The sequence below is a fragment of the Podarcis vaucheri genome, assembly GCF_965113315.1.
Source record: "Podarcis vaucheri genome assembly, chromosome: 1".
In the NCBI taxonomy this organism is placed as follows: domain Eukaryota; kingdom Metazoa; phylum Chordata; class Lepidosauria; order Squamata; family Lacertidae; genus Podarcis; species Podarcis vaucheri.
Genome location: NC_138759.1, coordinates 33,925,460 through 33,952,826, shown reverse-complemented (window position 1 = coordinate 33,952,826; position 27,367 = coordinate 33,925,460). Strand labels below are relative to the sequence as shown.

General features: G+C 39.5%; 1 protein-coding gene across 1 annotated transcript in view; it reads left to right on the top strand.

Annotated features, from left to right (window-relative positions):
• The window catches only part of TTC6 (tetratricopeptide repeat domain 6), a 61,995-nt gene extending 36,056 nt beyond the window's left edge, over window positions 1–25,939 (top strand). Inside the window, exons 21-36 of the mRNA XM_082213402.1 lie at window positions 1,684–1,804; window positions 2,914–3,064; window positions 3,886–3,968; window positions 6,521–6,597; window positions 7,257–7,417; window positions 8,920–9,060; window positions 11,722–11,871; window positions 13,166–13,306; window positions 14,448–14,561; window positions 16,370–16,489; window positions 17,502–17,575; window positions 18,401–18,611; window positions 20,791–20,943; window positions 22,067–22,237; window positions 24,531–24,756; window positions 25,400–25,939. Of these exons, the coding sequence (XP_082069528.1) occupies window positions 1,684–1,804; window positions 2,914–3,064; window positions 3,886–3,968; window positions 6,521–6,597; window positions 7,257–7,417; window positions 8,920–9,060; window positions 11,722–11,871; window positions 13,166–13,306; window positions 14,448–14,561; window positions 16,370–16,489; window positions 17,502–17,575; window positions 18,401–18,611; window positions 20,791–20,943; window positions 22,067–22,237; window positions 24,531–24,756; window positions 25,400–25,533 (2,228 nt within the window). The 3' untranslated portion in view covers window positions 25,534–25,939. The remainder of the gene's footprint in view (window positions 1–1,683; window positions 1,805–2,913; window positions 3,065–3,885; window positions 3,969–6,520; window positions 6,598–7,256; window positions 7,418–8,919; window positions 9,061–11,721; window positions 11,872–13,165; window positions 13,307–14,447; window positions 14,562–16,369; window positions 16,490–17,501; window positions 17,576–18,400; window positions 18,612–20,790; window positions 20,944–22,066; window positions 22,238–24,530; window positions 24,757–25,399) is intronic.
• The last annotated feature ends 1,428 nt before the right edge of the window (window positions 25,940–27,367 follow it).

Genomic DNA, 27,367 nt, shown 5'->3' with positions numbered 1-27,367 from the left:
ACACTGTTTTTATGATAGATGCAGGGTGTTGTTGTTTTTTAAGTTCAAAGTGTGAATTTATACATTTTTCTTTTTTAAGTATATCAAATATCTATATCTCCTGCCTTTCTCCCTAATGGGACTCAAGGTGGCTAACAGCTAAAAATAAGACTTGCTAAAAACATAGAATTTTATTTTTTTAAATTAAACATTCATAGAATTAAAAATATTTACAAATTTTACATCTATATGTTGAGGATGTTTCCTTTAAACACTGGAAAGTCCTTCCAGCATATGTATATGTATACAGTGAGTGGTACCTTGGTTTTCAAACTTAATTCGTTCTGGAAGTCCATTCCAAAACCAAAGCATTCCCAAACCAAGGCGCGCTTTCCCATAGAATGTAATGCAAAATGGATTAATCCGTTCCAGACTTTTAAAAATAACCCCTAAAACAGCACTTTAACATGAATTTTACTATCTATTGATCCATAAAATGAAAGTAATAAACAATGTACTGCAGGCACACAATCAATCAGTAAGTAGCTGAACTGGGTTCCACATAGTCACAAAAACAACAAAAAAGCCACAAAAACGCAAAATAAATAGCAAAAACAGACAGAGCTCAGTGTAACACTCAAAACGGAAGTATGACACTCAGAAAGGAGCATGTTCGGCTTCCAAAAAAAAGTTTGTAAACCGGAACACTTACTTCCGCGTTTGCAGTGTTTGGGTTCTAAGTTGTTTGAGTACCAAGGCGTTTGAGAACCAAGGTACCACTGTACCTATATTTTTATGTGTATCTATATATAGATACATAAAATGAACTGACATGGACCCTGCAATCCTCATCTGAGGCCCTTCTTCACATGTCTCTTCCACAAGCAGTCTGAAGGGTGGCAACATTAGAGCAGGCCCTTTCTGCGGTGGTTCCCTGCTTGTGGAATGCTCTCCCCAGGGAGGCTTACCTGGCGCCTTCATTGCATATCTTTAGGCACCAGGCAAAAACGTTTCTCTTCAACTGATTAACATTCTGTGGCTTTTAAAATGTTTTTGTAGGTGAGGGGTTATTTGTTTGTTTTTGTTTTATTATGTATTTGGTATCTCTTTTTTATTTTTCTGTTGTGAACCGTCCTGGCATCTTTGGACAAAGGGTGGTATACAAATTTAATAAATAATAATATTTAGCCCAGGAAGTAGGCTGTAGCCAATGACTGGCTCTCACATTTGTTTGGGCAAATTTTTCAATGTTTCCATTGTCCTGCTCCCCTCCTGTATGATCAGAACCCCTTTCTCCTATCCCTCCATTATTAGAGTATTTTCTCTCCTTGGAAAAAAGTTCGCTCCTATTCACAATGAACACCTCCATTTCTTTGGGAAGGGGTTGCAAGAGTTGTTTTGTGATCTGATACAGCAATACAACTTTTTCACAAGCTCCCATAGATATTTCAAGGTCATTAAATCTCTTGAAGCAATCATAGAGGTGCAGTCATGCACATTCGGTGGTATTTTAAAACAAGCCTTTCAGTTCTACAAGGAGGGTGTGATTTGTGCCAGAGCAGTGAAGAGCAAACCAGAAGGAATTAACTAAAGGATGAAGGTCCTAGCGCACACTGAGATAATATATAATTATTTCAAAGGCTATATTTCATGAAGGGCATATAGAAACAACTATATATACCTGGTTTTCCCATCCCTCCCCAGTTCTTCTCAATCACAAGTTTGAGAATCTTGCTGCTTTTCTTCACCGTGGGATCTTGTATTCAGAACTGAAACAGTGGTTACTGGCAATCTGTGATTTTGAAAGTGCACTCTCCTTGGACAGGTATGCTTCATTTATTTATTTATATATTTGTTTGTTGCTTGCTGTATTATTATTATTATTATTATTATTATTATTATGGCATTCAAGCCTGCTGATCAAATAAAATCAATTGACAAAAACACATTAAAACCAGCTAATGTTTTTCAGGTCATGGACCACACTGACCCAAAGCTAACCCTCTGGGGGCCATTTAAATTTTTTAGAGCCTGTGTATTTCTGCATTTGCAGTAAACCATGTTTTAGCTTGGCATGACATACGAATCAGTGCCCTGCATATGGAGGTGCAGAAATGCCAGTCCCTGACCTACGGAGAGGGCCATCATAAGCAAAATACTCTATACAGGTTCTAACTTTTATATTGCTTGAGTATAGAGTAATACATACCTGCTTCCCAAATTAGTCAGATCCAATTAATATTTTAGAAAACAACAGCTCCACTATCACCACCTTAAGGGATAATGGAACCATTTTGCTGAAGGGGGAAGGTATTAACCATCAAACTACTCAGACCAGGTAGTCTCCTATTGCTTGGCTGTATTACCCAAGAAGCTACACTTCTGATACCTTGTATTCCTTGCTCCCCACCTTTCCCCAAGGAAACATAACTAGTAGAGCTTGGGAATGAATCCAATATAGATTCTGATGTTAATGTGGCATCTGTATCAGAATGGCACATTATTGTCATTAATTGTTTAATTAATTGTTTAGCTAACAAGTCAGTGTAGGTCACTGATAAATCCCACTTTGTGGATGGCCAGAAAGCAGAAGTTCTGTTGTGCTGAGGTAAATTACGCTCTTAGTGCCCAGGTTGCCTACAAAGCAGGTTGTAGGAATGCCATGCTGTGGAAAAGAAATGTGTATTCCTCTCCTTGACACTCTGCTGTGCTTCTGCCCTCACTATAAGAAGCAGCATGGAGATAGCAGGAGGGAACTCAAAACATTACTCTTGCTTTTGATATGTAGCGTGTACAGGTCTAGGATGGAAACATGTTTTTCTTACTGGAAAGCAGACTGGCTTTAATTCAACAAATAATATGAAATTCAATGTAGCATAATGTACAAACATGTTGAAAAATGTAACGCTCATAGCATTCTGTCTCTATTTTCAGGAGCCTTTCCGTAGCTTACATAAATATTGGACTGATTTTGATGTTATATATGGACCGTTATTTTGAATCTATTCGACAGTTCACTCAAGCCATTCAGCTGGATCCATTAGATATTAGACCATACATGTGCAGAGCTCAGGCACATCAAAGGGTATCTATCTATTCTTTACCTATGCTGTAGAATTTATGTGATAGGTGCTCAATAGGTAACTAGCTGCTTTAAGGCTTGCATATAAAACAATACTGGGACAACGTGCAAGAAATGCAAAGACTTTCTCAGTGCAAACAACAGAGGTCCTGGTGTTTTCTTAGTCAGAACCATCTCTCTGAAGGCTTAATTTAGTTCTAAAAACTAATGAAGAGTATTTAGGGTCTACGGTGTTGAACATTCTGGCTTTGTTTTTTCCTTGATACATGCACTAGTTAAAACTTCCCACTTGCTTAATTTTTTTAAAAAAATCCCCATATATATATATTTTTTGGGGGGGGGACAAAGGGGAGAACCCCTTCTTCTCTGGACAAAAAGTTTGGAGTCTAACTCCTAGTATCACAGGAGAAGCTTTTTTTAAAAAAAATATAACTGTCCTCTTCAGAAAACCCAAATTAATGTATAGGTCCATAATTTCTGAATGAATTCTGTATGCTAGTAAATGTTGGCCAGTTATACCAAGGTACTAAAAAACTGGAGAAATTTGGATTTGGAAATCTGGACATGCCCTATTATTTACATAAAAGGATTTCCTTTGGCTAGCAGGGACGGTATGATGGAATTTGGCCCTTCCTTCTGGTCAAGGCAGAAATGAAAGCTGTGGAAGTTTCTTAACAATCAATTGAAGTTTATTTACTGTTAAAAGATATGGATTAAAAATGTTTTAAAAAGGAGGAGGTGGTCCTTGTATAGGAGAACACATTGAATGAGATGGTGGTATCCTGAGACAGAATAATGGATGTTTGTCTGTTTTGAAATAACAGGTTCATGATCTAAAGAGTGCAATTAAAGATATAAACAGAGCCATTCATCTCCAGCCCAACTCACCCCACTTATGCTTAACAAGGTAAGATTGTTATCAGCACCTTTTCTCATTTTGTTTCTTTCTTTCCTACTTTTATTGTCCACCTGTATTATCACTGTATGTATCATGTAAGCCTTTGACGTGATGTTAAATGTGCTAGTACATTCAATGTTTCTTTTTTAAACTTAAAAAAACAGTTTTGAGGGAGTATTCTTAATCATTTCCCCCAACACCACACTCTAGGAAAAATCACCTCCCAAACTTGCTGTTTCCTTCCTTGAGTGAACTAGTCTGGGTCATTACCAGGAATGTGGTTGGGATACCATGTATGTATGTATGTATGTATAAATGAATGAATGAATGAATAAATAAATGTGTATTCATACATGTATAAATGCATTTATACATTAATGCCATGTCTAGTTTGACTCTTGGTGTCTGTTTAGGGACACTGAAGGTTACTAGTGGTGGCTTGGTATACTAGGTGAATATCAACCTTTGTTGAAGAATCACATAAATTACACTGATGTGGGTTGAGGGTTGCACATATATACTGTGCTGCCTTCATGTTGCTAAGAAATAACATTGGTAGCAGAGTGCAGGTGCTAACCCTTAACTGGCCTGGTAGCCACCAGATGCTGTTGGAGCCCAACCCCTATGAGCCCTAGCCAGCATGGAGTTGTAGGCCTGTAACATTTTGAGGACACCACATTGGCTATCCTTGGGCTAGGACTTGGTCCTTGTAAATTCCTTGCTTTGACTGTGAAGTCATCGTGGAAGCTGGAGCACTGCATTCCATTCTGTCAGCCCAAGAGAACCTTCTGCAATGGCTTCAGCTCTGAAGGAGATGGAGGACTGAACTCAACTTCCCTCCATTAGCCCTGAAGTTCAGGCTTCGTTGACTCATATTTGAAGGCAGCATACAACTCAGCTGCTTCATAGGTCCTCACTATGATTTCAGATGTGTGGTCTACCAAAGTAGTTTGTATCCTTTTAAATTTAGTTTTTAGGTCTTTTAGTGCTGGATGAATATTATTCTTTCATCAAGAATGCTACTCTAATTAAAGTGGGCTTAATAGTTGAGATTCTTCAGTGCATAACTGAATAAATAAACAAATAGAATTTCTTAGGGCGTTATTTGACTAAATTAAATTTGCCTAAATTAAAAACAAATTAGCGGGATTGTCAGAATCTGATGGAATATTTTACTTCCAGGCTGTTATGTTACATATGTTTGGTCCATTGATTTGTACTTTTATCTGCTTCTTTTGGATATTTTAATATTTATTTTATTTATGTAACTTGCCCTGAGGGTCAATAAAGATAGAGAGTGGGTATAAATATTGTGAATTAGCACATTTTATTCCTAGTAGATATATTTTAGGTATTTTATTAGGGATGATGCAAAGGGTGCTGAATGGTGTTCTTTTTTTAATATGTGGTGGTTAAGGTTTACTGGGAAATGATATATAATGAAATGAAAAGGATGTTTAAAATAATGTTTGTGGAAAAACCCAGAAGCCTTTCTTCTGGGATTCATAGGGATAGAACTACCTAAACTGTATAGAAATTAATTTTTGTACGCGACTACAGTGGCAAGAATGTTACTTGCCCAAAAATGGGAAAAAGAAGTCCCAGCAAAGGAAGAATGGATGCAAAAACTTATGGAATATGCAGAAATGGCAAAACTTATTGGAAGAATAAGAACTCAATATAAAAAACTTTTTATAAAAGAATGGAAATGGTTTATTGAATATTTACACGTAAATTGTAAACAGATAAAAACACTGGCAGGATTATTGTAATAACCTGAAGCTATATAAGAGTATATATGTATAATGGGTTGGGAGTTACTCGTGCGTAATCCTGCTCCGTTTGAGCATTAGATTGCCTGGTTAAACCCTCCGGACTGCACAGCCCATCTCAGTGTGGCTACCCTTAGTCACTCGTAGAATCTGTCTGTGGGCGTTTCTTAAAGCGTTGCCAACATAAGAGTTGTTTGACGCCCAATCGTTTCTGCCTCTCACTGCGCGGGAGTCTCCTGCGCAGGGTGGGCGTGGGCAGCGGGGTGCTTGGGCTCTCCTCGCTAACTTCCAACGAAGAGTCCTGGAGCCCCTGCACCTCCCTGTCCCGTTGCTCTCCTGGATCCCTGGTGTTACACTCATTCTCTTCCCCTTCTTCCCGGCTGAGTCTCCCTCTAGCGCTTGGACCTTCCCATGCAGAATCAGAGACCCTCTCCTTCTCCCGTGCCTCTGATGGCAGTTCCCTGACAATATGTAAAGAAGATAAATAAATGAGCACATTAAGTTAATTTGGATATGCAGAAGATAGTAAAAATAAATTTAAGGAACCACACAAAAAGGGGGAAGGAAGTCAAGTTTTTAAATGTCGAAATGAATTGTATATATCTGAAAAGTATAAATATTTTTTTTAAAAAAAGGTTGCTGAATGTATAGCCAATGAAGAGTTGATAATATTCTGTAATTTTATTTACTTTATTTATTTTGTTGTTATTCTGTTGCTATTTGAAAACAAATAAATAGTTCCATAGAAATTCCAAGCAATTAATGTATGTTAAAATACTTCATTTACAGAGGACAGTATCTACTAGAGATGCAGAATTATGATCTTGCAAGTTTCTGCATACACCAAGTTGCAGAAATGGGTCAAGGTACTGTCTGTTTATGTTTTACCTTTCTGTGCACTGTGAAGCTATGGCCCAGGTCCAAAGGATTACTTGAAGCATGCCCAGGGGCACCTGGAACCTTTCTTGAACAGCAAACCCTCATACCCTATCACAGTTGTGTTTTTTTGGTTGGGGGGGGAGTCCCCTCAAGTTCAAAATGGTTTGACATTTTTAAAAATAAAACTAGTTTTATACCACCATATCACAAAATATCAGGACGGTGCACAATGTTAAAACAATGAATGTACCATTAAAACGACAAAAATACAGATAATTGTTAAGGTGGCTAGCTAAATAAAAATTGAAAATTAAGTAGCTGCAAAGCCCTGTTGGCATAAAATGGTATGATGGCTGTCTAAGAAATATAAGCCCAAAGTCTCATTGAGCATGCAGAACTAGTAATAAGCTAATTGGGAACCACTGCTGTATTATGCTTTATATTTGGTTTCTGTACATCACTCTGGTATTCTCTGAATGCCGAGTGCTTTAACAGAAGTTTAATATGAGTCTTTGGCATTCTGAACATTTATATTAACATTGGCTATGAAGCTTGCCTGTCTCTTATGATATCTGTATTTATATATTGAAATGCACAATAATTAATAGGTTGGCCCAGAATGAAGTTGTCCTTCAATATTTTACAGGACCCCTTGAATGTTCGCTTGTTCAAGAAGCACTTGTTCAGTCATTTTGTCAGAATCACAGCAAGGCCATTGTGTGTGCACTTGCAGCCTCCGAAAACCAACCTGATTGTGCCATGTTTGTTCTACTTGGAAAAATCCAAATGAAAGCCAGAAAATATAAGGTTAAAGATATGCTCTTGTATTTCTGCGGTTTTGAAGGGAACTATTTTTGAAAGCTATAGGGAAAATATGTGAGGCTGATAGAATTCTGCATGGTTCTGGTGACTATTTCATTTCTTATTAAATTTCTATTCCTCCTTGCTGTTTTCTGCTGGGACACAGCATCCTGCTGGTTGTCCATTCTTTTCTGCTGTCTTTGCCACTCAATAGTTAATTTGTCACTGGCCTCTGTGTATGATCTGTGTATGATCCCTATATTTTTATCTGTCTTGGACTTTAATCTGAACTAGAGAAAATTTCTCCTTTTTATCCTCATCTCCTAGCCTTCCCCATACCCTCTTCCACCCTAAAGGTAAAGGTAAAGGGACCCCTGACCGTTAGGTCCAGTCACGGATGACTCTGGGGTTGCGGCACTCATCTCGCTTTACTGGCCGAGGGAGCCGGTGTTTGTCCGCAGACAGCTTCCGGGTCATGTGGCCAGGATGACTAAGCTGCTTCTGGCGAACCAGAGCAGCGCACGGAAACGCTGTTTACCTTCCCACCGGAGCAGTACCTATTTATCTACTTGCACTTTGATATGGTTTCGAACTGCTAGGTTGGCAGGAGCAGGGACCAAGGAATGGGAGCTCACTCCATCATGGGGATTTGAACCGCCGACCTTCTGATCGGCAAGCCCTAGGCTCTGTGGTTTAACCCACAGCACCACCAGCGTCCCTTCCACCCTATTTGGAGGTTAATGATGCCTCTCTAACTCTGGCCATGGCAGCAAGCCATGCTTCTCTGATATCTGGTGTTCTGTGAAGCCAAAGTAAACCCTCAAAAATGGAATCTTCCCATGTGCTATTTCAGGTGTCACCAGTACTTGGGAAGATTACATTTACCAGGGCCTACTTGATAAATATGTAGAAAAATAATGGCAATTACTCTTTGGATTCAAGGTGCCAGATGAAAGCAGGCTAAGTTTTAGATCATTACTTGCTGTGCAGAAGTAAAAATGGATTTTTTCTTTTAACTGGACAGCCTAGTCCATGACACATGTCAATTGGCTGCAACTAAATCAGTCTTTCTGGCTATGTATTCAACTCATTAAGTTTGTATTTCTGTCCAGCTTTCATTACTGGGATAACCTTAGATCCTCTTTCCCTGGTGCCAAAAAAAGAGCTGTATTACATGGTCTTCTTTGCCGCAGTACGTACAGTATGTAAGAATGTAGCAAACCTATGCATATCTACTCAAAAGTAACTAATGATTTCAATAGAACTTACTCCCAAGTAAGTGTGCATAGAATTGTAAACATATGAGTAGAATCTATAGGGTTGGGTATTTACTCTGTTTTTTTAAAAAAACGAAGTAAATATATCTGCGGTGAAAAAAAGATGGAGGCCATTTTGTTATTCAAAAGGGTGACTGATTCACCATTGAGCAAACTGAGCAGCACGATCACTCTCAAGACTGGGATTGCAAACATCAGTTAACTATATTTTACACTTACTTTTTATTACAGGATGCTGTAGCCAGTTTTAAACAAGCATTGAAGCGGCTGATGGATACTGCCGCTACAAGATCTACACCTAGTACATTTGAAGCTGCAGAAATATATTTTTTTATGGGCCAGTGCTATATGGAGCAAGTCTCCTTATTAGAGGTACATATTTCTTAAGTGTTATGGCATTTTGGTTTAAAACATTGTACACATAAGTTTTGATTGTGGAGTTGAAATGAGTTAAAGACTTGAGCGTTGGGATACTCTTCAATGGTTTGTTGAAAGTCCAAAACTGTGTTAAATTTTGCTTAGGCATGTCAGACAAAGTAATTTGAAGGGAAGGGGATTGTTGTTGTTTAGTTGTTTAGTCGTGTCTGATGCTTTGTGACCCCATGGACCAGAGCATGCCAGGCACTCCTGTCTTTCACCTCCTCCCGCAGTTTGGTCAGAGTCCTGCTGGTACCTCAGGGCTATTCCAATTGGGCAGTAGCACTTCAGTCACACCTCTTAGGATAGTGTCACCCTAGGCACAGAGACTAAGGGAAGATTTAGCTACTCCGTTCTGCGAGGAGAAGCCAATGCAAGGACTCCCTTTGGCACAACAGGGCTTTCCTTCCTCTCCTCTCCCCTGTGCATCTCCCTCAGATCTGTTTTGGAGGGTCAGCAGATCTCCCAGAACAATGTGTGAGGGTAGGAGAGGGAAGATAATTTTCCTTAGCGCCATGTTGAATTCCTGGAATATATTTAATCAAACAGCCAAGCTATTGATGGGTTGCAATTATACTTCTATTGCAATAATGTTTTTAGCTATTATCAGCTTAGTATATGTATAGGTAGGGGATTCATTTTTATAATAAATTAATTAATAACAATAGTACATCATCTGGTAAAGCAACAAATGTTTAGGATTACGGGATTATCAATTTGCCACTGTTCTTCTCCCATGCTGGCACGCTTGAACTTCTAATGCTTGAAGACAGGAATGCAGTTGTGTCTCAGGAACTTCTAAGCAGCCTGTTCCCAGAAGAAACCCCAGTAAAGTTCCTGCCTTTTGTTTCTGGCAATAGCTTAGCAATTCTTTCTGCATTTCTTTGTTATTCAGGTTTGTACTTTTCTCTGTTTTCTGCTCTATGTGCTCAGGATCCTTTTATTCATTCTCTCAATTGTTTCTCTGTATTTTTCTGTCTCTGTAGCTAGTTTTGTGTGTCTAATCTTTGTGGCAAGTGGAATCTTCCCTTGGCTGTTCCAGTGTCACAAGCTTAATTAATTCTGTGGTTGTCTACATTTTTTTTATTCCTTTTGCTAGTTTGTGTGATTGATATTAATTGATTCTTCGTTCAGTTGGTTCTTAAATTCCTTCAAATTTCTTCAATAATTGTCTACGATTCATTCCCCTTTGTGATTGTCATAATTGATTATTTTAATTAATTCCCCTCTGTGACTTGCCATGATTAATAATACCCTGCAGTGATTTTCTGTCTTGAACCCCATGGTTCCATTGGGATCAGACATGGATTGGCAAGTTCAGACTGATGAGGACGAGGCAGAAGCAGAAGGGGTGTGTGAATAATAGGAATTGGGGATGGAGGTTCTCCCATTTCCTATCCATCCTGCAGAGCAGAGAGCCTTATTGGGGACTGAAGAGGGCATTAACAACCCACAGGAGATGTCTGAGCTGAAGATGGCAGTGGCTGAACAGGAGCCAGAATGGGAGGGCAAAACCTTACTGTCTCTATGAGAGTAAATTCTGGTATTTGAATCATCACCTCCTTCTTTTTCATTGGCATTGCATTTTCATAGCAAAATTGTTGGGATGAGTGCTGAAGAAGTTAGTTAAGTGTCTGTGTTTCCTCAATATGTTATGTCCCCCTGCCCCCTTGATATACTATAGAAAATTAACTTTAAATGTTTTATAAGAATAGGAGAGTTCAAAACAAAATACTGATCACTTCTACTATGCTCCTTGTGAAAGCCTGCGCTGGGTACAGCAGGACATGGTTCACTTTGATCAATTTAACTAACTTCTCTAAAAAATATAGAGCATAGATTTTGATCAAGAGGGCTTGTCAAGAGTAAGCCACCCACCCTCTTTGTGGCCACTCACCTCATACCATAACAAGAAGGTTTGTTGAGTGATTTCCTTAAATTGGAATTAAAATACTTTATATGTCCAAACAGCTGATAATATTCTTGTTCATTTAAGTGCAGTAAACAAAATGGCCAAATTGGATAGATTTGATTAATTAGATTTTCTATTCCTCTTTCCATTAAAACGAATCTGAAAGAGGCTCAAAGACAATAAATAACAATAACATAATAATACATCCCAGGTATGACATAAGTCATATTATATAAATTAACAAATCATCAGTAAAACAATAACAATATGTATAGCACCATTAGCAAACCAGCAACTAAAAACTAATCTAAGCATCACAGTTATAGCATAGTCAAACTGGGTCAATATGAAAAAATAAGGCAGTAAATGGTCTTGTCTGGGATAGATAATAACAATTAGAAGTCTTAATAAGACATTAAACTTCTGTTTTGTTAATATGTGGCCAATTTGGTAATATCTAAAAAATGGTCCTATTTACTACCTCATATAACAACAGATACTGTCTGGGCCTCTTGAAGAGTGTTAAAACCTATTTTCAGAATGTGAGACCTATTTAAACATTGGAATTTATCCCTCCATAACTGGTATCATTTGCCTAATTTCATGCAGTACAAAGTCCTAAAGCGGTAAACGTTTTATATGCTTGACAATATAGTCTAGACAAAGGGCAGTATTTAGTAATACTAACTTTATTGTATTTTTAGGCCTGTGACGCTTTTACTTCTGCTGTCAAGCTATATCCACGTTATGCAGATGCATACTATCAGCGAGGGCTTTGCAGAATGCAGCTCCATCAACCTAAGTGCATATTAGATTTTAACAAAACACTTGCTGTTCAACCAGACCATTTTCAGGTAATGCTGAAAATTTGATTTTTGAAGATACTGAAATAGAGCTTATCTTATCTCAGTGTTCTACATTTAGCAATAAAAATAAGGTAAAGGGACCCCTGACCATTAGGTCCAGTCGTGGCCAACTCTGGGGTTGCGGCACTCATCTCGCTTTATTGGCCAAGGGAGCTGGCGTACAGTTTCTGGGTCATGTGGCCAGCATGACTAAGCCGCTTCTGGCGAACCAGAGCAGCGCACGGAAACACCGTTTACCTTCCCTCCGGAGCGGTACCTATTTATCTACTTGCACTTTGACGTGCTTTTGAACTGCTAGGTTGGCAGGATCAGGGACTGAGCAACGGGAGCTCACCCCGTTGTGGGGATTTGAACTGCCGACCTTCTGATCGGCAAGTCCTAGGCTCTGTGGTTTAACCCACAGCGCCACCCGCGTCCCTGAGCAATAAAAATAGTAGATTGCAAATCCCTGGAAAAGTTGATTCTAGTTCGTCTTCATTAAATTTACTTCGTGGTATACCAGGGCCAATGGTGTGGGCTGAATTTTCAGGCCTGCTCATTTAGCCACACCCCTACCTATCCACAGTGGCGTAGCATGGGGGTGCGGGGGGGCAGCCGCACCGGGCGCAACATCTGGGGGTTAGGGTTAGGGTGCGCAAATCCACAGGTTAGGGGGCGCAAATTACTTGCCTTGCCCCGGGTGCTGACAACCCACGCTACGCCACTGCCTATCCAAACACATACACCCCTGTGTAGGCATTCTGTGTCTATATAGTAAGAAGCATTCATTAGCATGCAAGGAGTTTTCTAGAGGCCTCTGTTACATTCCTGTTTAACATCTCTTGCCAGGTACTCATGCAAAAGGGGGTCCTTCTGCAGAGTGAGGCCTTCTGGACAAGGTAACCCGAAGGTTGCCTAAACTGCTGCTGTAGTTTGCCACTGGAACCCGAAATGCTGTTTTAAATTTAGAAATCTTAAAAGTTATTTGTAACCCAGGCCACCTCACCCAGAGGACTTCACTCTGAAGATCCCCCCCTTGGGTCTTTCTCAGAGCTAGGTGAGTGGAAAAACTTCTAGGAAAAGAAAACAAAGAAACAAATAAAGCGAGGTAACAGGAGGAGCAGGAATGAGGAGATGGCAGGGTGAAAGAGGAGGATGTTTGCTTTACTAGCACCATAAAGAAGACTGAGCAGCAGCAGAATTACTAGCCATCTCAGGCAGCATAATGTCTGGTACTGGGCCTGTTGGTGTTTATATCCTTCTAAAATGTGTTTGTTTTTCCCCCTGTAATGCTTTTGTAAAGGCATATTTAAGCCGTGCTGCTTACTATGGATGCAAAGGAAGATTCTCCAAGGGAATAATGAATTGCAACGAAGCCCTCAGAATTCAGCCTACTAGCGTGAGAGCCTATCTTTCTAGAGGAGCACTGAAGTTTTATAACAGGGTAAAAATGTTGTCTTACGTTTTTTTGTGATGAAGTATGTTGCCTTTTGCAGGTAAAGACAGATGTCTTGAGTACACTGCTGCTCATTTTAAAGAAGAATCGAAAACTTATGATTAACACACTAATGAAGTAATCAGCCTTAACTGAACATATTTTTGAAATATAGGGTGGGATTCAATGTCAATAGAAGCCCAGTTTCCCCTTGCACAACAAGTCCCCACCCCCGCTGCTTGTTCCCCTGAAATTGGTTCATTTTTGGGGGAGGGGGAATCCCTAAAACAGTGCATGGGGGGCAGGAGTAGAGGGGGATTGTTCCTTTGCCAAACCAAAATGCTTGCTCTGACATGACAATCACATGAGTACAATGCTGAATTCCTCCCATAGTTTAATAACAATTGCCACTTGTAAGAAATAGCACACTTTCATGTCATGAAGGTGGATACAAGTGTTTGTTTGTTTTAAAAATAACTATAACTATAATATTGGTAACTGTTTTAAGGAGGCAGTATGAGCTAATATAGGTGAGGTAATACTTTAAAAGAAAAGATCCCTGTGAAGCTTATAAACATCTGCCCCTTTCATCTGTCCAATCCCTGAAAATCTCAGGGTGCTTTTTCCAAAAGAATTGCATTGCTGGATCAGACAAAAATCTGCTTTGATTCAAACAGAAGACACAGACCACTATAAGCAGGCAATAGGTGATGGTCATTCTCTGTTTCCAGCATCAGGTAACATATATGTATTCTGCCTTTGAATATCAAGCTTGATTAATAGGCTTGGTTAGATCTGTTCTGCCTCCTATATCTATTTTTCTGTCTAACTATTCTTAAAGCCCTATAACCTGCTGGCCATCACTATGTCTTATGGTGGTGAAGTCCATAAATTAATTATACCTTGTGTGAAGAAATGTTGTCCTTAATCTCCTGCCAGGTAACTTCACTGAATGACCACTTGTATTATGAAAGAGAAAAATTCTCTCCACTGTTTTCACCTTCATAATTTTATAAACTTCAACAGATATCAATAGAAAACCTGCCAACACAGGATTACATATAGAGGAATGTGTAGCGATATTCATTTATACAGATTATTTGATGAGTTTAGGTAATATGACTAATGCCATGTCATTTTTTTCCTACAGACTTACAAACATGCCGTTGAAGATTTAAGTAAAGCTATAGACCTAGACAATGGTTGCATTTTGGCATATTACAATAGAGCACTTTCTTACCACTTCTTGAAGGACAGCAAAAATGTATGTTTCTTTTTTAAAGGGCAGTCACACAATACTTTTCAATTGCTTTACCTCTATTTCTGAATCTGAATGTCCTGATTTTATTTTTAATTATCATGCCTTTTCCCAGTTTATGACATTTGTTCACTTACTGTGTTTACTAACTTCAGTCTAGAGTTCTGTGTACATTGTAGCATTTGCATTGAGCTCTTCACAGTGTGAAGGGGAGCTTCACACTGTGTTACTTTGTTGGTAACGGCCTCTGCATTTGGATCCTTGTGGTAGCTTTCCCTAACATGGCATCAGCCTCAGATAGCATGGTCAACGCTCAGAGATTATGGGAGTTACTTAATAGATGAAGGGCACCAAGTTGGGGGAAGGCTATTCTATGATTTTATGAATTTATAGCATCACATTGACAGACCCTTGCACACCTTAAGAACCCACAGTGATGTGAATAGATGATTGCAAAAGCACATTTAATATGGCAAATGACAAGTGGTTGTTCTGCCTTTCTGTGTTGATTTTAGCTTTGTTGTTGTCATGATGCCAATATTTCACAGCAAAAAGTGCCAGTTGCTTTTACTTGCATTTTCAGTATTTACATCCCAAGCCTATTAGTGTATGAATATTCTAACCAGTGATGTCGGATGTAAATTTTTCCAAAATGTAAATTTTCCAATGTTTTGCTTTTCCATGGAAACCTTTCTATTTCATAAGTTTATTAGTTAAATGAATGGATGCCAGTTGCAAATACAATATTAGCCAAGCTTAGAGGTTTCAAAATTTTTGGCCTTGTTTCCTAAATATGCACACTGAAAAATTTCCTATGCACAAATTACACTAAATATGCTAATTTGCATAGGCAATTTCCCCCACAAAACCCACTGGTCTTAACTGTTTCCCTGCCTTTGTACCCCATATGAGGAATACTTTGATGGTTGGTTCATAAAAGATTTGCTGAATGTGCAAATTCAGTGAAAGAAAAAAACCTGCATTTTAAAAAACTTACTTAAATGCTATATTTTTCTTAATTTGCTGTATTTTTTCTTAACTTTATTCTGTGAAAACCAATAAAAATTGATTAACCAATAAAATTTAATCATACACATGTAACTACTGCAGTTAAAGACAGATTTACTAAGATGACCAGAGGTAGTACAAAATCAATAGTCTTGTGATTAAGCAGATGGTGCAATTGGGAAATTCCAAGGTCCATGATATCATCTTGTAGTTTTGATGATAAACTGACTTCCAAGGGTCGCTCAAGGCACTCCTGTCAGCTACAGTGCCATGGTTTAGGTCCTTTTCGTTCCCCAAATCGCCAGGTTGGGAAGAATGAATTGCTTTTAGCTATGCCAAATTTATTCTTAATCTATTTCTCCCTTGTATTTCATAACAGCAAACTTTATAGTCACTATAGTTCATGAAACTAAGGATAAAACAAAATACTGAAAATCAATCATTTTCTCTGAACTTTGCTGAAACTTGGAAAATTGTACATTTAATTCTTTGTTAGACACCCTAGTAAAGTTATATAATATAAGCCACATTTCTCAAGCCTTTATTCCAGGAATGGGGAACCTCTGACCCTTCAGAATTTGTTGGCTCCCATCAGCCACAGTCCGCCTGGCTAATGGTCAGGGCGGGTTGGAGTTGTAGCTCACTCTGTGCCATCTGAAGGGGGGCCACAGGCTTCTCCACCCTGCTTTATTTCTTTGAAAAGCAAACAGGTAATTAATCAGATGGGGAGATTAGAATGTCTTTATACAGGATAATGAGATTCCATATTTTGCACTATTTACCAGTTACTGTGTGTATTTTTACAGGCTTTGAAAGATTATGGGATTGTTCTTCTTCTTGAGCCCAGCAAGGACATTGTTCTGAAAGTGTTGATCAACCGTGCCTTACTCTATGTAGATTTGAACCAACATGCTAATGCACTAGAGGTACAGACCTAACTTAGTCATGTCCTGTTACTTTCAGTAGGTCTATTCTGAATATAGCCTAGTTGCTTAGGCACTCAAGAGGGTGGTGACCAGTCAGCTTCAGATATTCTTGGTGACGGCTGCTTATCTAGATTCACTTCATTCTGTCTTTAGGCCCCAGTTTGGCTTTGGTCTCCCTGACGGACGACTTCTTTCTGTAGTGAGAGAGTGCAGCTCTGTTGATTCTCCTAGTTCTGCATTTTATTGGAATGATTTTATGTACTGAGGGTATTAGGCACAGTGGTGTGATGATTCCAGTCCTAACCAAAGGGCCGATTCCAGAGGGTGGGAAGTGTGTGGCTTCTACTCAGCCCCATGTAAATTGGTTTGAGGGGTCGCATAGGATTCTATTTTGTCCCCAATGCTACATCTATATGGAGCTGCTGGCTGAGGTGATTTGGATGCCATCAATATGCAGATGGCACCCAGCTGTGTTTCTTCATGTTATCTGAGTCAGCTGAAGATGTGCAGTTTCTTGTACATCTGGTGTCTGGCTGCTGTGGTTGGCTAGGTGAGGTCTAGTAACTGGAAAATGAATCTGGACTGAAAATGCTCTGGTTAGATGTTTCCAATATCAGGGAACTGGGTGGATGACTTGTTCTTGATGGGAATGTCTGGACTGATGTTATTCTAATAACAGTCTGAAACCTGGCTATTTACAAAGATGTTTGGGGACTGTGACTGATTCTATGCTGAGTTAGTTGCTTTATATCTGGTCTATGTGCCATGTTTTAATTGCTGTTGATTGTTATTTATTGCAGACTTACTGTTCCCTGCACTGAGATCTCTGGATTAATGATGGGATATACATACTTAAAATAAAATTTAAAAACTTTCTTTTTTCTCAGAAAGTGCTGGTTTCCACTCAGAGCTGTGGGTATGAGCAATGTGCTAGCATTATAGGCACTTAATGGATGATGCCTGTGACGTCAGTGCTGGGTGCATCACACATATTTTCTTTCTCTGTTTTTAGGACTTTGCAGAAGTAGCACTGAGTAAGCCAAAAGACGGTAAACTATTTCAAAATATTGGACACTGCTGTCATAGGTAATAATACTGAACAGTAGGGATTTAGAATAAATGTTTTGAAGTCATGGTTTACAATAGAGTTGACAAAGCAGAAGTTGAGGAACATTTCAGTTGCAGTGGGTGGTTTCCTGAGCAAGAGGTTGAATGTATTTCTTGTGTGCTTTTAGTTCTTAGGCCCTGTAGGCTCTGCTCTTTCCCACAAGCTTTTCACCTAGGGCCAGATCAGTGTGGAATCCTTTTAGCATGCTAGCTGGGCAGTGGCAGCAGTGCAAAAATTGCTGGAGGCTGTTCCCCCACCATTGCCTTTTCTCCAGGGCTGGTCCAACCAGATTGGGGATGCTCTAGTCTGCGCTGCAGTTCAGGAAGGGCACAGAAAGCGTGTGAAAAGAGCAGCTATTCTTCAACCCCTCTTCCACTCTGGATAGGCTGCAAATGGGAGACGGAGATTTGGAGCTTGTTTCCTCAGAGGGCTCCCCACCTCTACAGAAAGTTTAGTTAATTTCCCAACATCAGGATGGAGGGCACAAGGAGAAGGGGACGACAGAGGATGAGATGGTTGGATAGTGTCTTTGAAGCTACCAGCATGAATTTGACCAAACTGTGGGAGGCAGTGGAGAACAGGGGTGCCTGGCGTGCTCTGGTCCATGGGGTCACGAAGAGTCGGACACGACTAAATGACTAAACAACAACAACTTTACAATGAGTGAACAAGCAATGGTGCAGAAACCAGGACCATAAATATAATTTGTAGCCAAAATATCCCTCTCATACAGGCATTGTAAAGTATATAATATCAAATGTTGCTAATAAAACACTTAATTTCAAATGTGTATTGATTTTCAGACTTCAGAAATACGAAGAAGCTGTGCAGTCATTTTCAAAGGTTATTAAATTAGATCCCTTTTCTCTGGATGGCTATATTGGACGAGGAAATGCATATCTGGAATATGGTCATGAGAAAGGTACCAGACAAGCCCAGAAAGATTTCGCAAGAGCAATACATCTGAATCCCTTGTGCATAAAGGCCAGACTTTGTGCAGGATATAGTTTGCAGGTAATGTATTGGTAACTGTGTCTTTATAATATGCGACTACACTCAGCAATCTTAAACTTCCTCTGACAATTTAGGGCGTTCACTTAAAATACATAATGAACATTAAAGATTTAAACACTTTTCTTAAGGATAAAATAACCAGCACATATAAGTGTGGTTGTAGGTCAGTTATTTCCATTTCTCATACCTAGATTAAATCTATTTTAACCAGTAAGAAGAATTGATTCCCTCTGATTTATGTAAGACCTGTGCCTATCGTACACAGCACTCTTAACTGTTGGAGATCAATACTAGAAAGCAGTACTATTTTCCTATGAAATTCATAGGGAAAAGAAGCAGAGTAGGAGCTGTTTTCCATAGTTCCCATAGTGCAACCTGTAACTTCCCATACTTCTCAGCTTTATCCTGCTGGCAATGTCACGAGGTGTACCACCCTGTATATGGATCGCCTTTTGTGTGAGGTCAGGACATGTGTCCATTTAAAATGTGTGTATGCCTTAAACCCTTTTGCCTAATAAATAACCTGCCATATCAGGAAGTAGAAAAATTGGTTTCTTACACGGAAATGAGAGACAGAGATTATATGGGCTTTAGGCAGGAAATTTACAACTATGATCCCTAGTAATAAACCATGTTAAAGTCCAGACTAGAACCCTTTGTCACAGCACTGGCAAAGTGGTTAAGGAGAAAGAGACTGGCAGAGTCATAGAGGTATGAGACATTACTATAGAAGATCGGACCTACTGAGATAGCGGCACTGCAATTAAAACATGACTATTTCAGTAAGTGAGGAGGAGCTTCTACATATAGCCTTGGATCTAGAGATTCTGTGCATAGCACTTGGCTCATGGGGTACTCCTGCTGACAGAAGGCGGGGGGGGGGAGCAGTTTTCACTAATTCTTCCTGCCACCCCCTATGCTCCTTGGAAATATGCTCTGAGCTACATAGCCCTCCAGAAAGGTGTAAGTGGGTACTGCAGTGGGAGGGCAGGATTGGAGAAAATACCTCCATCCCCGCTTTCCACCAGTTGGGGTCTCTGCTGGATCAAAGATCCTCCTGTGAATGGAAGAAACCTTTCCACAAATGGAAGAACAATTATGGATACAAGCTAGTGGAAATGTTGACATGTTAGTCCTAAAATGAAACTTTGCTGGGAAACTCTTGCACAACACAGCAGTCAACGGATTGGAATAGTTCTGCATTAACTGAGATATGAAAAAGGAAATTACAAATTACCTTTTCTTTGCATTTCATATAGCTCACTGTATTGCTATTGTGGTTTGTCATAAAGCAGCTCTCTACACATTGTTTTGAAATAATACTCATTTAAATTAGGAACTAGCTTTACAGCCTTTGGGCAGTTTTGTCGATATACTTCCAACAAATACCTATGTGGCAAGTAGTGTTTTCAGTCTTCACAAGCTTCTGTAAACAGCTTCACATGCTTTCTTGTAACATGCAAAGGATTGCACAGTTGGTGAACAGTTCTAAAACTGGCCCCCAACCAGTAGGTAGGGGAATACAAAGCAGTGGGGGTTTTGTGCATCAGCGTAAAGTGGGGCTGGTTTGGGATCCAACGGGTACCAAGGTAGCTCAGCTCCTCTGTTGGGACATCTTTTTTCAGTGCTCCACACTGGCTGCTAGCAGAAGAAATCTTGCCAGGAGTGAATTTGCCCACATGGTTGTTGCAAGACCAACACAAAGGGAGATTGGAGTACGCTATCCAGAAAGAAGTTGGCACCAACAGAGTGATGCTGGTTGGCATCACTCAGCAGGTGATGTTTACATCACACTGCAGGTGATGGCCAGCAAAGGCTGACAGAGCTCCAGACTGGTGCTGAGACATTTGGATTTCTGTGCCCATGACATTTGCAGGTTTTCACTTTCTACAATATATAATGGATAATGAGCCTGAGAACACAGGTTTGGTTTTACTGGATAAAATCAAACTATTTAGAATTGTAACATGTATTTTACTTCATTAAAATCTGATTAAGACGACAATTCAAGGCTCATTTTCTGGACTTCTTTTACTGATTATCTACTGGTTCAGGATGATGGAAGATGTAGTCCAAAATATCTTGTGGGGACCAGTTTGATGTAGGCACATTTTTAAAGAGGTGAGAGGTTTTTTTTACTGTGTCTGATTTTGTTACTGGTTATGTTAAATTATTGTAGGCTCTTGGAAAGTTTCAGAAAGCTTGGGCCCAGTTTTCAGCAGTTCTTTATATTGATCCCAAGTGTCACATTGCTTATGATGGGCGAGCTGTAGTCTCTCTTCAGATGGGCGATACCTTTGCTGCCTTTCAAGATACAAATGCTGCACTCAAGGTAAATATTTGATCTTTTACTGATCATTTGCAGTGTCCTTCCTTGCTTGTAATTTATACCCATCATGTAAACTCTGTCTTTCCACAGTATCTCCAATTTGCTTATAATTTGCTCCTTATCTTTGACAGTTGCTCATATGCACTCAGCCTTTCACAGGCTGGCATACATGACATGTATGTGATGGATTGCGTGTCCCGATTTCCCCAGGTTCTCAGGGCAATTCTGCAACATTCTTTTTACTGCTCATGTGAGAGAGAGTTGACTTCTCTCTCTTAAGTTAGCTTTCTTAACTGCAGCTGCCACAGCATTTCATAGTGCCCATTTCCATTTCATGCTGTAAAAGGCAAGAGGGGCAGAGAGAGTGGAGGAGGAGGGCTTCAGAAATATCATAGTTGCCAGGGAGATTGAGGGTCTTGGTGAAGGAGAGTGTCCACCTTTAGGAAGAGGGAAACATTCCCTTAGAAGGGATCCATTCCTTGGGGGAGAAACATCTATCCTCTTGTGCCAAAGATACTTCTCAGGTGGATGGATGGATCACGGCTGTGGGTGATATATGATTATTAAGAATATAGATAATTGTGGACAGTGCTTTTTTCTGGGGGGATGCAGGGGTACACATACCCCTAAACATTTTGTGAATCTAGGTTTGGCCTCATTGAGGGGCAGTATTTCAATATGAGTAGGAAAATGAGAGTAGCCCTAAACATTTTTTAAAGAAAAAAAGCACTGATTGTGGATGTGGTGGCATGCGGACCACAGGGTGAATTGTCTGCATGGCATGAAGGTTGCCAGTTGCCTAGATAGCATGGTAGATAGTGCTGGGGAAGAGTCAGTGGTCATGGTGCATGTAGGCACCAATGACATGGGGAAATGTTATGCCCGTCATGGCTAGTAGCCATTTCAACAAGTGTGCTCTGTGTATGGGTGGGTTTCCAAGTTTAGTTTGCACTTCTAAGTTCATTCTCATGCATGTATCTGCTCTGCTGCTGTATATTAACATCTCCGCTTTTATATCATAATTTGAAGGTAACTGTCAAGATCAAGATATTACTGTCTATTTCTAACAACTATGTCCTTTATGAGTTCTATTCCTACAATTTTATTTATGTTGACTATATTTCAGGTCACTACAAGTGCAGAGCTGCTTACTAATCGAGGTGTCATTAACCAGTTTATGGGATATTTAAACTGTGCCATGAAAGATTATCAGCAAGCTATCTCCGTTGACCCCAGCTATGCTTTGGCATATTTCAATGCAGCAAATATCTACTTTAACAACAGGCAGTTTTCACAGGTCTGTATTTGATTCTGTGCACGCTAATTTTCCTGAACTCTTTTCCTTGGAATGGTTTGCTTGCATGATTTCAGTTAGTAGAAGATTTTTTAGCACAATCCTTAAAAAGCATTTTTGTCTTAAAGCTCAAGGGCGGGTGACTCACATCCTGATTTTCCAGGCTGACTGGAAAGGTCACTCTGTACAAGTTTTGGGGTGGAGGCAGAAGGGAGAACTTTGCTAGACTCTAATGCACTTCCCCCATATTGCAGTACTGTGGGGTACTGGGCAGTTGCTTGCCCTACAGCAGTGCTCTGTCTACTGATCTGTCAACAACACCAATAGCAACAGCAAGCGTAGGAGGAACTAGCAAATGCAAGGCTGCAGGATCGTGTATCTGCTTGGATGTGTTCATACCACGCACTGGGATTTATGTACACAGTACTTAGGGATGCAGGTGGCCCTGTGGTCTAAACCACAGAGCCTAGGGCTTGCTGATCGGAAGGTCGGCAGTTCAAATCCCTGCGACAGGGTGAGCTCCCATTGTTCGGTCCCAGCTCCTGCCCACCTAGCAGTTCTAAAGCACGTCAAAGTGCAAGTAGATAAATAGGTACCGCTCCGGCGGGAAGGTAAATGGTGTTTCTGTGCGATGCTCTGGTTCGCCAGAAGCGGCTTTGTCATGCTGGCCACATGACCCGGAAGCTGTCTGCAGACAAACACCGGCTCCCTTGGCCTATAGAGCGAGATGAGCGCTGCAACTCCAGAGTCGTTTGCGACTGGACCTTACAGTCAGGGGTACCTTTACCTTTTTATTACACAGTACTTAAAATTTTGCATTCCCGAACTAGCTGTTTTTGTGACAAAAAAGGCCATTCCCAGATATTAAATGAATATACTCTACTTCTGTAGCTATAATTAGCATCTTTCAAGTTAGAAATGACATCTGATAATGGTACTCTAATGTATAACTTTGTAATAAAGTGTGGGACAAATAGAATGCTAGTTATCAGAAAGTCTTATGAAATGTTCTTTACTGTTCTGCATTTTAAATTTCCGAAAAATCATGAGAATTTGAGCAATTTTTTGATCCACTGAATAACTTAATAACCAAATATATCAGAATGCATTGTAGATAGCAATGCATTTTTTGCAAGCATTATTGTAGGACCAACCTTGTTCAGTAATGTTTATGTATTATATAATCCCCATGCAAAGGGGAAGGCAGTCTTTAGAAGGAAAGGCAGCCCTTTCCAGCATTCATACGGTCTACTGCTTACCACCCTTGTTACTGTTGACTTTCCTTCTCCAAAAAGGCAATTTGTGCACGTCGGCATTGATATAGATGCAGCAGGTGAAACTGATAGTCCTTTATGTGTTTTTCTGGAAGTCCAGAAAAGTTCACTGCTGAAAAGGAATAATTATTTTTTGTCATCAAAAGTACTGCCAATGGATTATTTGTTTGTTTCTTGAATTTATTAATTGCTTCACATTTAAGCAGTTTTGAAGTGATATACTGCAAAAACCTTTTACAAAATGACCACATGTGAAATAATTTTAAGAACATATCAAAAGCAATACAGTGGTACCTTGGGTTAAGAACTTAATTCGTTCTGGAGGTCTGTTCTTAACCTAAAACTGCTCTTAACCTGAAGCACCACTTTAGCTAATGAGGCCTTCTGCCGCCACTGCACGATTTCTGTTCTCATCCTGAAGCAAAGTTCTTAACCCGAGGTAATATTTCTGGGTAAGCAGAGTCTGTAACCTGAAGCGTATGTAACCTGAGGTACCACTGTATAAAATACAGTTCTGTTATTGGCAGTAGTCCTGGCTCGGATCAAACAGACTATTCCTTTGCCCCAGGTGAAGCAATAGTACTGCAGTCAGTTCACACCTGATACTACTATTCTGCAGCTGTAGTGGAAGTTTGAAGTGTAGGGGGTATGGTTTCTGGGGTATGGTTTCTGTTTGTTAGTATGTTACACATTTTGTGTTTTATATTGTAAACCGACCTGTGATCTTTGGATGAAGGGCAGTATAGAAATTTAATAAACAACAACAATAAAGTTTTGCAGTAAATCAACAACTGAAAAAATGGGATGGGGGAGAAAACAACAAAATACAATTGTTTGGAATAATGTTTGTCTGAATGATGAGCAAATTGGGCAATTACAGGAGAAAACATCTAGACTGGAATACAACCAGGCTTCCCTAAAACAAAATTCTTCATTCATTTCTCATGTTGTTGTTAGTGATTTTATAAAACAAAAGTAATAAGCAATTTCAAAATGCATATACATTTTATTTATTTTTTCAGGCAAATAACTATTATTCCAAGGCACTGATGCTTGATCCAACAAATGAATCTGCATTCCTAAATCGAGCTATTACAAATACACTGTTAAAGAAATTTGAAGAAGCAAAAGCAGATTTTGAGCAGGCAATTTGCCTCTCTCCTTTCTCGGCAGCAATATATTTTAACAAGGCAAATCTCTACAGTACATTGCAGGAATATGAGCAAGCTGAGGAAGCCATTTCAAAAGGTAAAAACACACACACACACACACAGAGAGAGAGAGAGAGAGAGAGAGAGAGAGAGAGAGAGCGCCACTGTAGTTTATGTACCTTCCTCTTCTTTTAAAAAGGCATTGCAAAACTTCAAAATGGTCTGTTAAATGATCTCTCTGATGCCAATGGTCAGAACTATGCAGCCCCAAAAATGCTGCATGAAGTAGGGAGTGTAAACTTTCAATCTAGATGTGTCTGGATAATCATGCATAGTTGGTCAACAGTATGACGCTTGAATTGTGTTTGGAGGTGGGCAAACTGCTTTTTAGCATCTCCTCCTTCCTCTTGTGATGTCACACTGGACCCAGGTAGGTTTAGCTCCCCCTAGTGCTTTTTTCCAGCTCTGATCCTGGAAGGGACCCCAAGGTACATTCCTGCCTTTCGATTGAGGCGGCAGCAAAAGAAATTCTCTGCATTTTGAACCTATGAGACAGACTGAATATTAAAATAGAATAAATTAATATTTAGACTATCTTGTCTGGACCTGTTTCTGAGTAGAAATGAAGATGATTGCACAATAAACTATATCCAAATTATGCAAGCACTTTCAGATGAATATTAGCATATCATTCTTATTTACTCTGAGAATTCACTAATAACCATTCTAACTTCTTACAGCACTGTCAATTCAGCCGTATGATTCCCTGATGTTTAAACTCAGAGCTGATATTCGTGGCAAGATGGGTTTAATGAAAGAAGCTATTGCTGATTACAAGAAAGCTATCAGTATCCAGGAACTTATCAGTGGGTGAAAATATATTTTTGGTGTAGAGTAACATGATCGCCTGTGTTAGTTGCTTTTCCAGTTTATGTTGAATACCATTTATCTTGTGTTACTGTATATACTGTTTATACTAATGTATTGGTTGCAAATTATCTTAAATTTTAACTGTGAATGTCTGTACATATTTTATTTACATAACTGAATAGGAAAGGTTAAACGAAAAGAACAATGAAAACAATCACTTGACTATAGTAAAGAAAAAAGCAGTTGACTTATTAGAGAAATGTAAATGATAACATCTTTGTTTCTCCATTTTTAAGGACTAGATTCGCTGAAACTTCTTTAGCTGAATTTTCCTCTCATTTAATCAATATGTGAATACTTAATGTATAATATGGATAAAGCCGAATACAAATAAACAGCTATAATAAAATTGTGGTTTGTTAAGTTATCCTCATGTATTCTAATACAGCATACTGACTACCCTTAATGTCCTTTCAGAAGGGGGAAAAACAGAGAGCGCAGTGCACAGAACAATCCAGTAAGAGCCATTAGAGGAGTTTAAAGGCTGAGAAAGCCCATTCTTCAGAGCAGTTGTGTCAGCATATAGGGTGATGTGTTGGTGTGTTGCATCCCACAGTGTACAAGTATGGTCCTGTGCTCCTGACTCTTCAAGGACATTGCAAAAGCAGGTGCATCTATCTCCAAAGTCCCATGTGCTCAACCAGTCTATGGTAGGATAGGGCAAATGGGTGGATATGGAAGGAGAGTTGGCACTGCATCTGATCCTCTTCGAACTGTATTATTTATTTGTTCAATTGTTTCTTTAAATCATTTCTATACCACTTCACATTGCCAAAGGAATCTCCAAACTTTGTTTTTAAAAGCTGTGCAAGAAAAACTTCCTTTTTGCCAGCCTCCTCCACTGTCTATTACAAAGAACAGGGGCAGATAATAGTTTTAACCCCAATAGTTAGCCATATCTGAGTTTTATATATAAGGTATAAAAATCTGTCATGTGAAGCTGATAACAGAACATTAGTTCATGTCTATAGTTATCTAATCTTTGTAGGAAATGTAGAACTGTATGTCAAGAAGATCATTTGCTTTCATAACACCATCTCCCACCTCGGTTTCTCTCAGGGTCATTTACTTATCTTTCTTCCATTTTCTTTCTGGCTGTTGGCCTTTCCTTGTCATGTTTGTGCCACATTCTGTATGAACTTTATTTTCATTCCTTTCTTTTGTTTCTTGCACAATATTCTCATAAAACTAATCTAAACTGATGGGTTTGGGGTGTCATGGAAAATCAATTTTGGAGGTTATGGGTTGTATTCAATGTAGCGCAAAGTCACCAGCTCTCTCAGCACAAGGGATATTCTTTTCTCAGTGGAACATTCTTCCTCCCCCATACGCCTTCTAAATCTGTTCTAAGGGTTCCCCCAACCACCAGAGCAGATTGTGGGACAGAATGTGGCATGCACAGAGGTAGGGGAAATCCTATTTTAGTAGCACTAATTGCTAGCACAATTATTTTGTTGAATACTACCTTATGTACTGGCGTGCTCTGGTCCATGGGGTCGCGAAGAGTCAGACACGACTAAATGACTAAACAACAACAACCTTATGTACTGAAGAGATACAGGGTATATCAAAGCATCAACACTTGAATAAGAATGCAAGGCAGAAATACTTCCAAATCTGATGCCCACACATGAAAGCCACTGCTTATAAAGTCAAAGTGGTACCTATACACAGGATGGTGGTATCAGCTAGCTCAGGAGAACCACAATTTTTTGCAGAAGTACAAAAAATCTGGCAAGAGAAAAGCCTAAAAGGGTGAAGAAACCTCTCAAACAGCC